At 35.6% G+C, this 17,707-nt stretch overlaps 1 protein-coding gene across 8 annotated transcripts in view; it reads left to right on the top strand.

The window, feature by feature from the left end:
* Positions 1-15,643, top strand: part of PTPRC (protein tyrosine phosphatase receptor type C) — a 61,305-nt gene extending 45,662 nt beyond the window's left edge. For 3 of the 8 annotated variants that reach the window (XM_080623972.1, XM_080623970.1, XM_080623971.1), the window contains 19 exons: positions 520-580; positions 1,158-1,266; positions 2,363-2,394; positions 3,384-3,499; positions 4,030-4,120; positions 4,217-4,293; positions 4,567-4,603; positions 4,957-5,054; positions 6,008-6,133; positions 7,257-7,414; positions 7,891-8,026; positions 8,745-8,894; positions 9,365-9,455; positions 9,813-9,946; positions 10,935-11,069; positions 11,398-11,520; positions 12,060-12,238; positions 12,875-13,010; positions 14,231-15,640. In XM_080623972.1, the coding sequence (XP_080480098.1) occupies positions 520-580; positions 1,158-1,266; positions 2,363-2,394; positions 3,384-3,499; positions 4,030-4,120; positions 4,217-4,293; positions 4,567-4,603; positions 4,957-5,054; positions 6,008-6,133; positions 7,257-7,414; positions 7,891-8,026; positions 8,745-8,894; positions 9,365-9,455; positions 9,813-9,946; positions 10,935-11,069; positions 11,398-11,520; positions 12,060-12,238; positions 12,875-13,010; positions 14,231-14,503 (2,262 nt within the window). In that variant the 3' untranslated portion in view covers positions 14,504-15,640. Of the gene's footprint in view, positions 1-519; positions 581-1,157; positions 1,267-2,362; positions 2,395-3,383; positions 3,500-4,029; positions 4,121-4,216; positions 4,294-4,566; positions 4,604-4,956; positions 5,055-6,007; positions 6,134-7,256; positions 7,415-7,890; positions 8,027-8,744; positions 8,895-9,364; positions 9,456-9,812; positions 9,947-10,934; positions 11,070-11,397; positions 11,521-12,059; positions 12,239-12,874; positions 13,011-14,230 lie in introns of all 8 variants that reach the window. The other 5 variants (XM_080623966.1, XM_080623968.1, XM_080623967.1 and 2 more) reach the window with 4 other exon arrangements.
* The last annotated feature ends 2,064 nt before the right edge of the window (positions 15,644-17,707 follow it).

The following is a 17,707-nucleotide window of genomic DNA, read 5'->3' as shown; positions in this document are numbered from 1 at the left end:
ACGTTACAAGACAGCAGCTTATTTGAAAATTTATTTTGGCTTCTATAATTCAAACTTTTATGAATTACTTCCCATACAGGAACTTTTATTAAAAATATCTGACTCCATTGACTATTTGTATATTTACTGTTGAAACAAATAAAATAATGATGTTTAAGTATATATTGCATCGTTAATTTTCAGATTTGAGGGATTAGGTAAGAGATAATTTGATTTCTCCCTTGAGATACCCTTAGTACTTATTTTGTAAAATGTTTCTCTTATTTCACTACCTAACCAGTCATCTACATATTTTTTGATTTAGATCTTGCTGTGACTTAGGTAGAAATCTGAGCTGCACCATAAATGGCTGTACAAAGATTGACAGCTGATCGTGCTGTCAATGAGGTTGAGTCATTGAAAATAGACGGATGCATTTTGAATATCCATTGTACTTCATTTTTCGTAAAAAGCTTTATGCGGAAATTTTGACTTGTTATATCTTAACTTATCTTTAATATTCTCACCCACTGCATGCAGATCTTGGTGTTTAATGGAGAATATAGAGGGCGGCCAGTAAAGACAAGTATAAAAACCAGATGTAAGTAAATATATATACAGCATTTTTACTTTTGGACTTTAGCGTAGTATGAATAGTGTAAATTGTGAATTCTGTTACAATTGCTCCTAACTAAAAGTCCAAGCTGTCTGTTTTTATGCTTAGTAGTTCATCTGCTCTTGAAAAAATAATATCCTCACTCAGCATTAACAGACCATGTTGACAAGTCATTAACTGTAATTCAGAATTATTACACAGCTGTGGTTTCTTCAGGAAACATTCAAGTGCAACTAGAAATTAATTTCTCTAACTTAAATTATTCACTTCAGGAATATTTTCCTGTGTTCAGATCTTATATTTCAGGAGCTGAACATCTGAGAGGAGACAAGCATGGTAATGCTGAACCAGTGACTGAGTTGTAGCATTTTGACAGGTGGATATGGATAGTTTAAATGAAAGTTTTCTTAATGAAAAAATAAAATTACCTTATTTTCTTCAAGCTTAAAAGGTTTTGGCACTTTGGAATAACAAACTTAGGCTAAACCACTGAAAAATAATTGTTTCGTTCTATTAATTATGTATTGAAGAAATAATAATTGTATTCTTTTTCTGTTGTTAGATAATTCTAAAGCTCTGATTTTATTCTTGGTGTTCTTGATCATTGTGACATCAATTGCTTTACTACTAGTTCTGTACAAAATCTATGGTCTTCACAAAAATAAGCTTAGGTAAGCTTAATGTTTCTCGCTCTGATATAAATGGGGATGTGGTGTGTGGGCTTTCTGTTTTTCCACAAGGTTTCCCAATTGGTAGTGCAAAAATGTTACAAATTTGATATTTTATTAAAATGGGAAAATACATCCTTTTAGCTTTTAATTATTTCAAAAAAACCCCACAATTTTTGGTATTTTGTCTGGCAACACAAATACAACAAAGTAGATTTAAAATCTCTCTGCTATAGCCTTCCTCTGTGCACACAAGAACTGATATGCTAGAACAAAATCTTTTGTCACTAGGTTTGTGAAAAAATATGCAGAAATACTGGAAAACCTTTCCTTCACATTTTAAGCTAAAAGTATTGAAAATAATGCATGCTTTCTTGGAACGCTTTCAAATGCTTATTGACCAGAAACAATATCTCAGGAAGGCGTTGGTTACTATAGTCATCTAGGTGATGTGGCAGTTCTGTAGGTCAGAGAGGATGGTAATAGAAAAATGGTTGTTGCCTTCCCTGATAACTGGGCCCTGGAAAGCCAGGCTGACTGCTACTATTGCTGTGGAAGGAGGTGGTACAATGTATGAGAGGGCATTTTCTGCTGGTGGAGACAGGGGAACTAGGGCAATTTTTTTCAGGAACCCCTCAGCCCTCTGGCAACAGCAGAACTTTGGGGATTCATCTCTTCCAGCTCCTTTACCACCTCTTCACCTACCCCCCAAGAGAGTCCGGCTTGTTCTTGGCTACCTAGCGTTTAAAATTAAGTTTGTAATATTTTATGTATTAGGTTTCTGTCACTTTTTTGGCAAAAGAAACAAAGATGGTGTGAACAGTTACTCCAGTGAAAAAATTAAAGAAGTACTTGCTGTAGGTGATACAGACAAAAATTATGCAAGCGGTTAAGCTGTTTGATGTGGTTCCCTTGTTTCTCCCTCTCCTATGTGTAGGGCCTGTAAGTCCCAGTTGTAGTACTCTTGTTTCACAGACAGTTTGTAATGCAGTCTGCAGGTTATAAGCAGTCTTGGTGTTCACATACAAACCTGCTTTTATTTAACTCATATATATGTGTTACTAGTCAGAGCTTTTACAGATATTTTTGCTTTTTACAGCAATTCTTCTGAAGGCGTGAACCTTGTTACAGGTGAGTATCTTTATACATTTAGCAAGTGGAAATAAAATTAGCCACATGTCTTGCTGCTGCCTTCGGATTACTTAAATTCTAGGTTGTATATGTAGATTACAGATATCAACATAATAACAGCTCAACTGGAGGAAAAATAGCCCAAGAAAACTTTCCTGGGCACCTTTTTCAAAGCAAGAAACCAGTTGGTTTTTACTGTAAAATTTTGAAGGATTTCAAATCTCAAAGACTGAAACCAAACATTATGTATAATATTTTCCCAAGATTCCAAAGCCTCTGAAGAAAGGCAGAATCACTCAATATCAGAAAGCTTCAAGAAAAAAACAATTTATGACATTCAAGCCCACAGAAATTAACTACATTAAATGGGAATTAATTCTGTGTTGATATTCAAATCCATTTGCTTAGACAAACAGTTGTTAAAAATAATTAGATCTTTTCAATATAAATGAAAAGTGTATTAATGTCTAGTTAGAGATGTTAGAAGTTGTTCAATCATTGCTTTATTATTAAAGATGGTATTACATGTTATTACGACTCAGAGAATAGGTTGGAGAAAATTTGGAAAAGTAGACATGTTGTTACATTTGCTGGTTGTTTGCACAGTAATGGATTTTACCACTGACAATAAGTGATCAGAATTGAAGTAGAAGGCAATGACTTGCAACTATTGTGGGTGTTGGAGCTGTTGCTGTGACCTGAATATGGCAATTGCCACTTTGTACAAAAGCGCTGTTAACAGAGTGTCCCTGCAGGTGTCCTCCCCACTTGTCTCCAGTCAGGCATCAGAACTGAACAAATTCTGTTATTCCCAGGGCCTGTTTGTTCACAGCTGGCTCAGTCAACACCATTTTTTTGAAAAGTAAATGTGCATGATTAAAATAAAGAGGTTTTCCCTTTTGTTAATTTCTGTGACAATTCGAGTATCGTGTTTACGGAAATGTAATTTACAAAGTCAGTAACAATAAATGTTCTATGTATCCACTCAGTTAAAGATGATGATAGGCAACTTCTGAACATAGAGCCAATACCTTCAGAGCAACTGCTGGACACATACAAGAGGAAGATTGCTGATGAAGGAAGACTTTTCTTAGATGAATTTCAGGTTTGTTATTGACTCAAAAAATACCACAGATTTGTAGCCAAGTGGTTGGAAGACTTCTGTTCAAAAGCATGTTTGAAGTATTTGCACTGATTATAAATAAATCTAGAAAATTAAGTTAATTATTAAGATCAAATAGGCTTCAGTTAATTTTGTTACCAAGCTCTCCTCATTATAAGGTGATATTTTTCTAAAGGTGTTTTTCGGCAAAAGTATAAAATACACAGTTTGAATACTTCTCATTCTAAAGTACTGTTTACTACATTTTTTTTTAATGCTTTCTCTTACTGCATAGCCATACATAAATTAATATGCAGGGGATATAAATAATATATAATTCTGAAGATATATATTATTTATATTAAGGGTAAGAAATTTGTTTGCTTTAGATATAAGAAACATATGAAATAGTAATGCATTAAACAGAATGTTATGTTCAAGACTCAGTAGTAGTAAATTTCTTCCATTTGACTGCAAATAGAAGTAAATTTAAATATATGCTTACCCAAAAAAAGAAACATTGTATTTTACAGAGTATTCCTAGAGTTTTCACTAAATTTTCAATAAAGGAGGCCAAGAAAAGCCATAATCAGAACAAAAACCGTTATATTGATATCCTTCCATGTGAGTATTTGCTACAGTTTCTGTATGTTTTATAAATATTTATGTTCTCAGTGCTTTGAGATAATTTTTAAAATTGTTTTTAAATGATTTAAACAGATGATCATAACCGTGTTGAGCTCTCAGAAATCCCAGGAGACCCAGGATCAGACTATATCAATGCAAGTTATATTGATGTGAGTGATTTCTGCTTAAAAAAAGTCTTAGGCACTACTGAAGAAATTCTGTAGTCTGTGTGTTCATGCAAGGGGGTTGGAACTAGATGGTCTTAAGGTCCTTTCCACCTCTGACTATTCTATGATTCTATGATTTCTATTTGAGTTCTTTCCATCTCTGTAATGTATTCAGTATTATTGCACTGTTGCATATTGAATTTATTTTTAAAGTTGCAAATCTTTTAAATTGTCCATACTTCCTTTCTAAGTTGATAACATTGTACTTTGTTGCAGGGCTTTAAAGAACCAAGAAAATACATTGCTGCACAAGGTATTTTTTAACCTTAAAAGAATATGCTTTATTCACCCATTTTTTGTTAGAGAACAGTAAAAAAATATTAGTAATTTTATAGAAAAATTGAAAATCTGAAATTCTGAAATTTAATATGAAAAAGTTTGCCAATGAGTTTTTGCTTAGGCAATTTTATAAAGATGGTAGACTTCTTATGATGTATAATTTTACACCATAAGTTTTCAGATTTCACAGCTATGCAGTAAAGATCTATATGAGGCTTCTAAAATGTTGTAGCCTAATGGCAACAGTCATAATGAAATCAAATATGTGGCTGTTATTTTTTCATGTAGCTGCACTCTGAAAAACTCCCTTTTAATACCACCCGCTAGGCCCTAAGGATGAAACCACAGATGATTTCTGGAGAATGATCTGGGAACAGAAGGCAACAATTATTGTCATGGTGACTCGCTGTGAGGAAGGAAAGAGGGTGAGAAATATCCATCCATCCATCCATCCATCCATCTTTTGTCTGAAAACTGAATGGGTTGCTGTCCTGTGGTGAATTACATTTTCTTCTTAGTACTTTGTTTTCATTCTTTGCTGTTCTCTCATTGTGGCAGAACTTATTTTGGAAAGCATGCCAAAATATTGTGCTGTCTTATGGAATTACCAGTCTTACCAGAAAATGTCACTTTAGTCCCAGCTGTGAGTAGCAGAGGGTGAGCTTCCAAATTACAACTAATAAATCCAGAAAAGGGCTCAAGATAGGACTGTAGCTCCTCATAGACCTGTCATAAAAGGTATTGTTTTTATTTTTCTCCTGTCGACTATCTTCTGATATCCTGGCAATGCCCTCAGTAAGTTCTAGACAGAACATATATTTTTGTTTAATCTGTTGTCTTTGCTCTTCGTTTAACTGAAAGGTTGGGTGTTTCTTGCTTGTTTTTGTTCCTTATTCCATGTAAAACAGGATGAAGAAGAACTGCTGTTTTAACTGCTTTTAAAGATTAAAATACTGGCAGCATGCAGATTTACAGCATCCCCAGGCAGATGTTTTAGGCAGACAGGGGTGACATCCCTCACTGAAGACTCAAAAAGGAGCCATAGAAGTAGCTGCAAACTTTTCTACAGCCTTCAGGCAATAGCAACAATGGCTGTTCACTTTTTCAAGTAGAGCACATTATTCTTTTCCTCATGATATTTTCCAAGTTAAATTCCAGGGGCATAAACTTCAGGTCAGAGACTTAAATTTTTTGGTATTTGGAGTTATTTAACACTGACATCCTAAGCAGTGACAGCCTTTTCAGGAGAGGAAAATACCTGAGAGAAGCTGGAAAAACTATACTGAATTGCCATCTATTTTAAATCAGACTTTCTTCTAGCTCTCAGCTCTCTGCCAGTTTGCTATAGTGCTGGTCAACTAACTTCATATCTTCATAGAACAAATGTGCCCAGTACTGGCCGTCAATGGAGGGTGGCTCTGCAACATATGGGGACATCATTGTGAAGATCAATGAAAGTAAAACGTGTCCAGACTATGTCATTCAGAAACTACATATCACAAATGTAAGTTGATTCAAAAATGTAAGACTGGCATGGGAGCATCTATTTGGAGTCTGTAGGTATTGTTGAGAGATCCTTCTAGGAGAAGAGTCAGCTATCAATGGACGATGCTCTGCTGTTTTTTCCTAAGCAACACATAATTCAAGAGGAAACTTTTTAGATGGTGTCATTCCTTAAAGAAATAGGAGTTAGACATATATTTCCAAACTTAAAAATGTATTTTTCTTAGTACTCTGGTATCTATATTTAAGAGGAAACTGTTAATATGCTGTTAAGCATGGAAAACTTAATACACTGTGGTTCCCTTAGATATTTGGCTTGTGCTTTAATTTTACTGGTTTATGTGTATCTCGGAATAACCTTCTGCAAGTAAAATCAGTGTGATTCACAGAGCACCATTATCTACCCTAGTGATAATTATATAGTGGGACAATTACAAATTCTGGTAATCCCAATTGCATTTATAAACATAAGTGTTTAAAATTGCCATTTGGCTATGTGTAGAATCATTAAGGCTGGTTAATTGCTTTGTTTTAGACATCTGAAATCACATTTATTTTTCTGTGTGTAATTTGTAATTTGTGTGTAAAAGTCTGAGGTGCAGTTTAATTAATTAATTTATTTATTAATCTATTGTAGCCTTGTCAGGCTACTTTTAAGAGACATAAGAAAATTACCAACCTGTACCCGTTGAAGTAAGCAGGGCTATACACTGGCCAAGTTGTTTATGAATACAGTGGGGAGATATATATGTGGAACCATAGGCTAACCTGAGAAAAAAGTATTTTTAGCAACATTTTGAACCAATTGCTTGTCCTCTGTTGGAGTTATTGTATATCCTTGATTCATGGATATTTTAAAATTAAAATTGAGTATGAAAAATGTCATAATCTGAAGTCCATTGGGATCATAACATTACAACACACTGAAATTTCTTTTTCAACATTTGACAACCGTTGTTCTTATTTTTCTTCTGCTTTGTATATCTGCACTTGATTTTGGCTTTCTGTATCTATATACATATATATGCATATACTTTCTATAGAATATATATATATTTTATATATATATTTATATATATTTTTATATATATATATATATAAACCCCACACTTCACTTTGTCTAGGGAAGAGAAAGGACAGCTGGAAGAGATGTCACTCATATTCAGTTCACAAGCTGGCCAGATCATGGAGTCCCTGAGGATCCACATCTCCTTCTCAAACTTCGACGCAGAGTTAATGCTCTCAGCAACTTTTTTAGTGGCCCAATAGTGGTTCATTGCAGGTAGATATGTTAAGTTTTAAAAGTGTTGTTAATGTTAAATGAAGTGATGCTGTTCAAAAAAGACCTGGCAAAGGTATTTGGCTGATCTCAAATTTTGTAGCTTGATTATTTGAGAGTGAGGCATTCACAGATGCATAAAAGGGCCTCTTTTCTGAAGGATATTCAGATCAATAAAATCTGAGAATACACAGACTTTTGGACTTCTGGAAAGCGAGCAGATAAACATTGTGCTTTTCTGGGTACAAGCATAACAATTGGCAGTATTTGCCTTACTTTCATTAAAAAATACTTAAAATACAAACTCGTCGTTGCTTCTGTTGCCAATTAATTTTCAGCAAGAACTGTTTCCAGTTGCTTCATATCCTGTTATACTTCTTCACTCCCTCACTGACTGTTCACTTCTCAGGAGTGGGACTGGGACTTGATCACCCAGATCAAGTGATCTCTTGATAATCAGATCACTTTCTTCCTTGCAGTGCTGGTGTTGGACGCACCGGGACGTATATAGGAATTGATGCCATGCTGGAGGGGCTGGATGCAGAAGGCAGAGTGGATGTTTATGGCTATGTTGTGAAGCTGCGTCGGCAGCGATGCCTTATGGTTCAAGTAGAGGTATCTTGCTAGAACTCCTGTCACTTAGAACTCTTCTCTAGGGCTTCATCAGTATTTCTCAGAAGTGCACTGTTCAGTCTTGGGTACTGCTATAGTTCATTGGAAATTGTTCATAGAAAATACAGCTCTGAAAAATATTGAGAGATAAAAACTTCCAACACATTTTTTAGTTTTAGAAACTTCAACTTTTTAAGTTTAGGCTTTAAAAAAGGAAAGCAAGAAGATCTTAAATTTGATAATCCAGCTTTTGCCATCCAGTTCACAAATGCAGAATTGAACTTGCATAGTTAAACTTAATTTTCAAATTCTAAAAACTGTCTAGGTGGGATGTTCAGTTGAGTTGAGAATATAACAAAAGTTATGAACTGATGCAGTGCATGTTTTTAACTTATTTAAGCATTTTGCAGATTTTTAAGTCTCAGTTGCGTATTTCTTGAATGTCATTACATTTGTTTGCAGGGCACTTTTCATCCAACACACTAAATGTGCGCCATAATTTGGATTTTTTATAGATCCAAAATGTCTGATTTTTTATATTTTTCTTTAATGCTCATTTAACATTAATGCTTAATATTATTATCACTAATACCATCATTGAAATAATAGTTTATCATAAGGGTTTTAAAAAGTGGTATGAATTTGTTTTTTTTGGTTTTGTTGTTTTTTTTCTTTACTCTTTAACAACATCATTTTAAAACCTTCAAATGGGAAACACCAGTCACAGTACATCCTTATCCATCAAGCACTAGTGGAATACAATCAATATGGAGAAACAGAGGTCAGTCTATCAGAACTGCATTCCTATCTTAACAATCTGAAAAGAAAAGATCCTCCGAGTGATCCTTCTCTGCTGGAGGCAGAGTTTCAGGTAAATAAGCATTGCATTCTGGTGCCGTTGCCTCCCACTTCCACTAGAAAGTGCCTTGAACAATAGTGAAAGAGAGATACCACGCTTCATCTATCACTGCTGTGCTGTTTTATCTCTCTGGCACAGAAAGTCTCTTTACCTTAATGAAAAAAAAAAGTAAATTAATAAAATTTAATTCCTGCTTTTGATGTTAATATTTTTAACAAAGATATTTATCTTTGTTTTATAATATATAACAAAGATATAATATATATGCATCTATGTGGAGCATGGAATGATTGCTTATATCTATGTGCATGATTTCCTGTGCCATTGTACATGGTACGACAGGCATTTTTAAACTATAGTACAGATGTGACCAAAGTTTAAAGAATTAAAAGTAGAAGTGACTGGATGTGGGTGTCCAGAGGGGACAATTATCCCAGGAGCCATTTTAATCAAGCATAATACCAAACATCCTCTTTCTTTAGAGATTACCTTCCTATAAGGGGTGGCGGACACAGAACACTGGGAATCGTGAGGAAAATAAAAGCAAAAATAGGAATGCCAACATAATTCCATGTAAGTATTTTTCATAATTCCTCTTATTCTCCCTTATTTTATCTGTAAGAAAACCTACTAAATTTTGAAAACAATTAGGACAGTAAATTATCTTACTGAGATGTATTTGATTGTTTAATTTTCTCAACACTGTAAAATTAGAAACTTCTCATAGTAATTTAAAAAAGAAATTAGTTTTTTAAAATGTGGATTATTGATAGTATATTTTTCAAACAAAGCAGCCTTTGTTCTGCACTCTGCTTTGAAGGATTAGCCTTTTTCTATATATTTCCCCCCCTGCACATGCAGGGACAGCCCCCGTCTAACACTACACCTGAGCAGCAGTGTGGTGTGATGGTGACACTTTGTCTCATGCAGATGACTTTAACCGAGTACCAATCAAGCACGAAGACGAATGCAGTAAGGAGGGTGAACATGATTCAGATGATTCCTCAGATGAGGACAGTGACTGTGAGGAATCAAGCAAATACATCAATGCTTCCTTTATAACTGTATGTATTTAGAAGTTCCACTATAAGTATTTCACAGATTTTTAGCTAAAACTGTATCGCAGCTTGTGCTCTTACTCTTTTGGCTTCACATACAGAATAGATTTACCTGAATGAGAGAGAAAGTTCTGACAGTCAATTGGCAAATCCATTTATAGTTTTAATCATCAAAATCTTCTACATTTTGCTGCAGTAATAAGATGAATCTTCTCCCTCTACATGGTCTTAGTCTGTGCAATCTTAAGTAGTGAAATTAAACACAGAAAATGCCTTTTTTTTTTCTTCCCTTTCCCCACGTGTGTTATGTTTAAAACCACTAACTTTCCAAATGGCCTCACGATAACAGCTATTTCTAGTAGTGCGCACCTGCCTACAAGTTATTTCATACTGATATTTTCCCTATTAGTATATGAGTATAGTTATTCACATATACAAAACTTTACTACTGAAAATTGGGGCCATCAGTTTTTCGGTATCATGAATACCTCCAAAAAAAGGAGAGCAGTGATTAATCATGAATGGCGTAACTAATTTTAATAGAATTACTAGGTAAATTGGGTAAAACTGAATGCTTTAAAATGCTTCAAATTTATGGTGCTCAGAGTAAATACATTTTTTTACTTTTGGGTACTTCAGTGTGAACTGACTGGTGCTCCAACTTTGTGTGGTATAAGCTCAATTTCTTAGTGGTTTTAGCCCTTAAAAAATACGCTTTGCAGAAAATGACAGGGTGAGGTCTCACCCACTGCAGCATGAGTATACCTTGTTGTCAATCTGGAAGTGATACTGTTGTTAATGGAATTGAGTTTAATGTCATTTGGCTCATAGAATTCATGTAAAACCATTGCCTGCTGTGATAAGCATATTTTCCCTATAAAGAAAAGGGTTCAGTAGTTTATTTCATAGGCTGTTCTTTAAATGATGAGGTTCTTTTGCTTGACAATCATATTTCATATTAATTTAAGAAAAAAATTAAAAACTTCTTTTATAGGGTTACTGGGGTCCAAAATCTATGATTGCAACACAGGGACCACTGCAGGAAACTATCCCTGACTTCTGGCAAATGGTCTTCCAAAGAAAAGTCAAAGTCATTGTTATGCTGACAGAGCTGAAAGAAGGAGATCAGGTGAGGGTGTTCTCTTCACACTGGCACATTAAGGGTCCTCTGTAAGCAAAGAAAACACTGCACAAGGCTCTCTCATTCCTTTCCTCCAATCAAGTGTTTCATAGGATGAGGAATTTGCATTTCCCATATTATTTGTTCTATTATTTACCTTCTTAATTTACTTTCTAATGGCTTTTTTTGAGGGGAAGAGTGTATGATGGTATATTTTAAAATACAATGACACTCCTACTACTTTGAAGTCAATACCATCTGTAAGTGCATGTGAAGGATAAAATAAAAGGAGTTTTGAATGGTGGTAAGCACTAACTTGTATTTTTACCCATTTTAGGAACTCTGTGCACAGTACTGGGGAGAAGGAAAACAATCGTATGATGGCATAGAGGTTCAAATGACAGATGTCAACTGTTGTCCTAGCTATACCATGCGTGCATTTGATGTTACACATCTGAAGGTAGAAGTTTCTTTACAAATTCAAAAAGGAAGTTTCAAATTTCTTTCCCTGTTACAAACTTAACCTAAAAAGCCCAGAAAGGACAATTCCCACTGTACTTGTCTCCTGCTTTAAGAAATGCAATTATTTTTTTTCTTCCAGACCAGCAGACAATCATGATAAGTACTATAAATTATCTCAGATTTCCTGTTTAGTGAATTGCTCAGATGGTGCTAGTGGAGTCTCAGGAGTTCAGCTGTCTTTTGCACTATAAGCAAACCTTGGATGTCTACCTGCCTCATGCTCATGAGGTAGAACTTGCATCACCATGCAGTTCCTCAGGAATATAGTTTTTCTTTTTTAAATCAGCTGCAATAGATGTACTATTTTTATTTTAACCTGAACATTATTTTATTTTAATCTTTATTTTAATTCTATCTTTAGTTTATTTTTAATCTTTATTTTAATAATTTATTTTTTAATTTTATTTTTAATAAAATTTTTATTTTAATCTTTATTTTAACCTGAACATTGACTACAACTCCACTGCCGTTTTTCAGATGAAGGAAACACAGAAGGTGTATCAGTATCAGTATCACAAGTGGAGTGGCTTTGAAGTTCCAGAAAACCCCAAAGATTTAGTCAGCATGATTCTTAACCTTAAACAAAAAGTTACAGTCAGACCAGTCGCTGAGGACAAGAAGAATACCCGCAGTGTCCCACTTGTCGTCCACTGCCGGTGGGTCCGAATTTAGCACATATTTAACCTAGCTCTGAGTTCTGCATATACATAGCAACCACAGTTTTGGGATGCCTACCTTTTCCCCAAAGCCTTAAATTGCTCAAGCTTGACCTTTCTGATTGGAGTGATGGAAAGTGAGCACACTTTGGCAATTGTGGGCTGGAGTAGGTGTTCAGAGCTAGCTGCTTTTCTCTGGTACACATGTTCTGAGAATAAATGCTAGGTCAGAGTGCTCTTGTAGCGTACCACTCATGAGGATCCAGCAGAGCTTTTAGGTTCATCTCTTGTTTCAGTACATAAGCTTACTTTTTTTAGGACCACTTCCAGGAATAGCCTTGCATACCATCTAAAACAGACATTAATCCTGCTAACAATTGTGACTGTAAATCTAAAGCTTCTGATTTATCTCTTACCCCTTAAGTAGCCACATAAGATCCAGGTAGCCTCTAGAAAAACTGTCTTGTGTATATTCTTAATATTAACAATATTCTTAATTTTAACAATTTCAGTACAGCAAAAGATATTTTTGAAAAGTAATTTATTATGTAGATTTTTATTAAATCTAACATTTAGTTAGAGGACTTGATGATTTTACGTTTACAATTCATATGTACATTTTACCTCGTCTTCTAGTGATGGATCACAGCAGACTGGTGTATTTTGTGCTTTAATGAATCTTTTGGAAAGTGCAGAAACAGAAGAAGTAATAGATGTTTTCCAAGTAGTAAAAGCTCTTCGTCGCACCAGGCTGGGGGTGGTCACCACCTTTGTAAGTAAATCATATTAATTACCAGAAAAAATTATGGGATTACTTATCACAGTCACTAATATCCTTGTAGCCTTTCTCATTGGGAACACCACTTCTAATGAAGTACATTCAGGTACATCTTATAAAATTACAAATTGCATAAATTGATGTTTCTGCAATTGCTTCAGGGATGGACGTGCACAATGTCCCTTAACTCCTGCAGGTAGGATGCTAGCTCTATTACACAGGCTAGCAGCCACAAACTTGTTTTGTTTAGGTCACTCCAGACAAATTTTGTCTCTGTGGCATACACTGTGCATTTACTAACAATCCAGACCTAGGTGTTACAATACGTGTTGTTTACAACTTGGGTACTCTAAAAAAAATGGGTTTGGTACTTGTGAACCAAGAAGGTGCTAAGTGACAACTTGTAAGCAGCTACAGAGACATTGCATACTGTCATGGCTTAACCCCAGCTGGGAAGTAAGCACAACACAGCCGCTCGCTCATTCCTCCTGTGTTGAGATGGGGAAGAGAACCAGAAGAGTAAAAGTGAGAAAACTCGTGGGTTGAGATAAAGACAGTTTAATAGTTAAGCAAAAGCTACACACACAAGCAAAATAAAGTAAGGAATTCATTCATCACTTCCCATCAGCAGGCAGGGGTTCAGCCAACTCCAGGAAAGCAGGGCCCCATCATCCTTAATGGTTATTTGGGAAATAAAAATGCCATCACTCTGAATGTCCACCCCCCTTCCTTCTTCTTCCCCCAGCTTTATATACGGAGCATGACACCATATAGAATGGAAAGGATATGGAATATCCCTTGGGTCAGTTGGTGTCACCTGCCCTGGCTGTCCCCCCTCCCAGCTTCTTGTTCACCCCCAGCATACCCGCTGGTAGAGTGGTGTGAGAAGCAGAAGAGGCCTTGACTCTGTGTAAGCACTGCTCAGCAATAAAGAAAATGTTCCTATGATATCAGCACTGTTTTCAGCACAAAACAGCCCCATAGTAGCTGCTCTGATGAAAATTAATTCTACACCAGCCAAAACCAGCATGACATGAAATCAGAAAACATAGGAGCAATACTGTACACCAAAAACTGTGGAGCTGGCTTCATGTGCAATATTCATGTTCAACTCCATGTTACATTTATAAAATTTAAGAAAACAAGGAAAGAATGGGTTTATTCTTGGGGTCTGAGAATTCCATTTGTACTAACTTTTTTTCTTTGTATTTAAGGAACATTACCAATTTCTTTATGACACCATTGCCAGCTCCTACCCTTCACAGAATGGACAAATAAAGAAGAACAGCCAACAGGAAGATAAAGTTGAATTTTGCAATGAAGTAGAAAAAACAGATCAGGAAACCGATTTGATCACTATCGATCTTACCCCACCAACACCAGAGGAAAATGAGGCTTCTGAAGTGTGTGATGAATCTAAGGCTGGAGATAGCACTAAGGGAGCAGAAAACTCTGCAAATGGCCCCTCAGCTCCAGTTGTAACTTAGAAACTATGTTAAAAAAAAAACCAAAACAAAAGCTTTTTCATGTACAAAAAGATTTAAGCAAAAGAAGAGGTACAAGATTTCTTTTTCTTCCCACTTTTTTTTTTAAATGAAAACTGTTATATCAGTTTTTCAAAGTTAAAAATTTAAAGGATTACTTGAAACTTGGTGAGAGTGATGAAGAACTGTGAAAATTTAAGTTTTGTGTAGGTTTGCATTTAATATTTCTTCAGAAACCTTTTCACTGCTTTTATACCTTTTCTTTTCAAAATATGTACAGTGTAATACTATGCTGAGCAGTGGGAAGGAAATTTTTTTACTTCTGTAACAAGGAGAAAACCAATTCAGAACAAGATGAGCGTGTTGCAACAACAGGTTTGTCTTCAACAGTATTAGTAAGTAAATTAACCTAATTGGTAAGCATGTATTCTAGCATTTCAGGAGTCCTAACCAAGAACTGCTTTCATAATACTCTGCAACTTGTGGAACTTTGCCAAATAGTCTGAAGAGCTAATCATTTACAGCATGTGGCACTTCCAAGGAATTCAGGCTTATGGAGAATCTGCAAGTCCTCCCATTTCAATGTGGAATAGAAATTTCTTGCATTTTTCTAAATTGCCTCAAGGTGTCCTTGTTGCTCCACATATATAAATCAGAGATTTCAGCGTTAGACTCGAAGAATTTGGAGATTGGCACTTGAATCATGGCAGTCATTCTGATAGAAAACACTTCATCTTTATTCTCACAGCTTATAATACAGCATGCTTGCACATCTGTTTCTTATGCTTACTGTTATTTGAAGGGACTCCCTCCATGAATGCATATGACCTCTTTTTAGAATTGGAAAATACTTGGATGCTTTTCCTCCAAACCTTGTAGATTTTAATTGGTACAGGATTTTTTTTGTTTGTTAGTTTTTCATTATGAGGTTTTATACGTTACAGTTGTGATATTTTCACTATTTCTTGCTGGATTTTAGCTTACTGTTTTTAGAACAAATAAAAAAAGATAATAGTTGACAAAGTGGAAATTATTTTGTTCTATTTTATTCTGCAAACTGATAATTTTCTTCTAGATGCACAAAATCTTGTGCTATCCCATACATGGATAAAATTTACACATTTCAATAGGAAAACATAGTTTAATTCTTAAAAAACTGTGTGTGAATCCAGGTAAGTGTGATGGTTCTTTCATTACAGAGGAAGGACACTTCATTTTCTTTTTGCTTGAAGTCATTAAAGGAACTGTCACTCAACAGATTAAGTGCTCCTAGTTTATCACTGCATATTCCTAATCTCTCCTTATAAAACATAATAGAAAATACTTAGAGAGCCATGTAAATGTGTGACTGTGACATGTACAGTCACACTTGGTAAAACATTAATTGAATTTTGCTGCTACTGTAGATCAAAGATTTAATTCACAGTTATCAGCTCAGACAAGTGCTTCCTGTCAGTCTTACTTGGGTAAGTGGCAGCAAACGGCCACAGAGGCAGTGGGATTCCCCTTGGCTGTGAGCTGAACTGCCTTTTCCACAGAAGCTGTGTTAGTTGGTAAACTAACAAAGTTGAGGGGGTCACCTGCACAGAAAAAGCTCTTCAGACTTAATGTGAAGATAATCTAAAACAACTATAGGAGCAAATCCTGTTGGCTGTTTTTAGAGGAACATGTCAAAATTGCAGCTTTAGCATACCTTTGAAGATCACACCTTAGATGCAGATTGACCCACTGGTGCTTATTGGATGACTCAGAAACATTCATGTATTTTTTTACTCCAAAATTTTGCCACTGTAAAGCCTCTCTAGTTCAAAATAAAGAGGTGAGTGCAGCTACCTATTGTAAAATTGTGGAGACTAAGCCACACTTTTAGAAATAACAGCAGATGTTTCCCAAATCAAAAATTAGGCCCAAATTTTCATTCTGTGTTAAACCTGAGGGCACTCATATATTTCAATTGTTTGAAAAATGTTTCTGCAGATTTTTAGCTCCTGCAGCACCTGGGCTGTAAAACTTGAGGAGGATTTTGTTTTGCTTGAATTGTTTTCTAGAATGATTTTAATGTTCTTTTGACTGCTTTTTTATTTTATTTTATTTTGTAATGCATCCCATGTTAAACTTGATTTGTGCATGTGTTTTGAAAGAAAACCCCTGAACTATGTTAAACTTTGCCTTGCGCTTGTCTTCATTATTAGCCTAATCAGAGAAACAGAGCCTTACATTAAAACCGCCCTCACGTGCTTAGTGTAAACCACTTCTGGAGTAAGTGCCTTATACTCACGAAAGGATAAACCGAGCTCTTGGCATTTAATTATTTTCAAATTAAGTAACACTTTGTGCAATTAAATCTCATTAAATCGCAGTGTGACAATTGATGCAGCCAGTCTTAACATAGGTTAGTCTAGGAACTTTCTATGTTCCTATATACATACATCCCCATGTATGTACCAGGGATGGGGTTTTCTCCTTCTTTTGCCATTTGAATTTCCAAAAATCCGCAAGGTGGTGACACAGAGCTTGTAGGAGAAGGTCATTACGCTGGATGCTCCGAGGTCACTTGGCTTATTCACTTGCAGGCTTAATTTGATGTCTCCCAGGAACTCAGTGAAGCATAGTACAGGTGAGGTGTGAAGCCCAAGCTAACAAGCTCTGCTAGGAAACTGCTCTGGCTGTTAAGGCGAGAACAGCATTGTGGCAGGCTGGAGACTTGGCATAACCTGAAAGCTGTGAAACAAACATGAAAAGTAAGATGCAGAATGTTTATTTTCTCAAGTAGAGCTAAACTGCACAAAGACTGCTAGCCACTGCTTCAAGCTCAGAGGTAGGTGTTATTCCAAAGTGTTTTATAATCTGAAGTCCAGGATAAAAATAACAAAGAAACAAATCAGCTGGGAGAGGACTTTGGTCAACAAACCACCGTAATCAAGGGCTTATGTGACCAAAGCGAGTGGATTTCACCCGCAATTTGCTGGGTAGAAGCTGATAGAAAAGTGGCTATGGAAAAGTGACAGAGCTGTATTAGTGGAGTTCAGTGTGGGAAGACAGGGGAGAGGAAGGATCCACAGGATTCTGCTTGGTCAGGTAACAGCAGTGGGGAATGAGCTCTGTGCTGGCTTTTGTTTAGATTTGTATGTTTCTTGTGCTCTGTAACAATCAAGGTAAATATATTAAAATCTTTCTCAGAGATTGTACATTATGAGTATCAGCAAT

This window comes from Psittacula echo, assembly GCF_963264785.1.
Source record: "Psittacula echo genome assembly, chromosome: 7".
Taxonomy (NCBI): Eukaryota; Metazoa; Chordata; class Aves; order Psittaciformes; family Psittacidae; genus Psittacula; species Psittacula echo.
The sequence above is the reverse complement of the archived record's forward strand: the minus strand, read 5'-3'. Positions and strand labels throughout refer to the sequence as shown.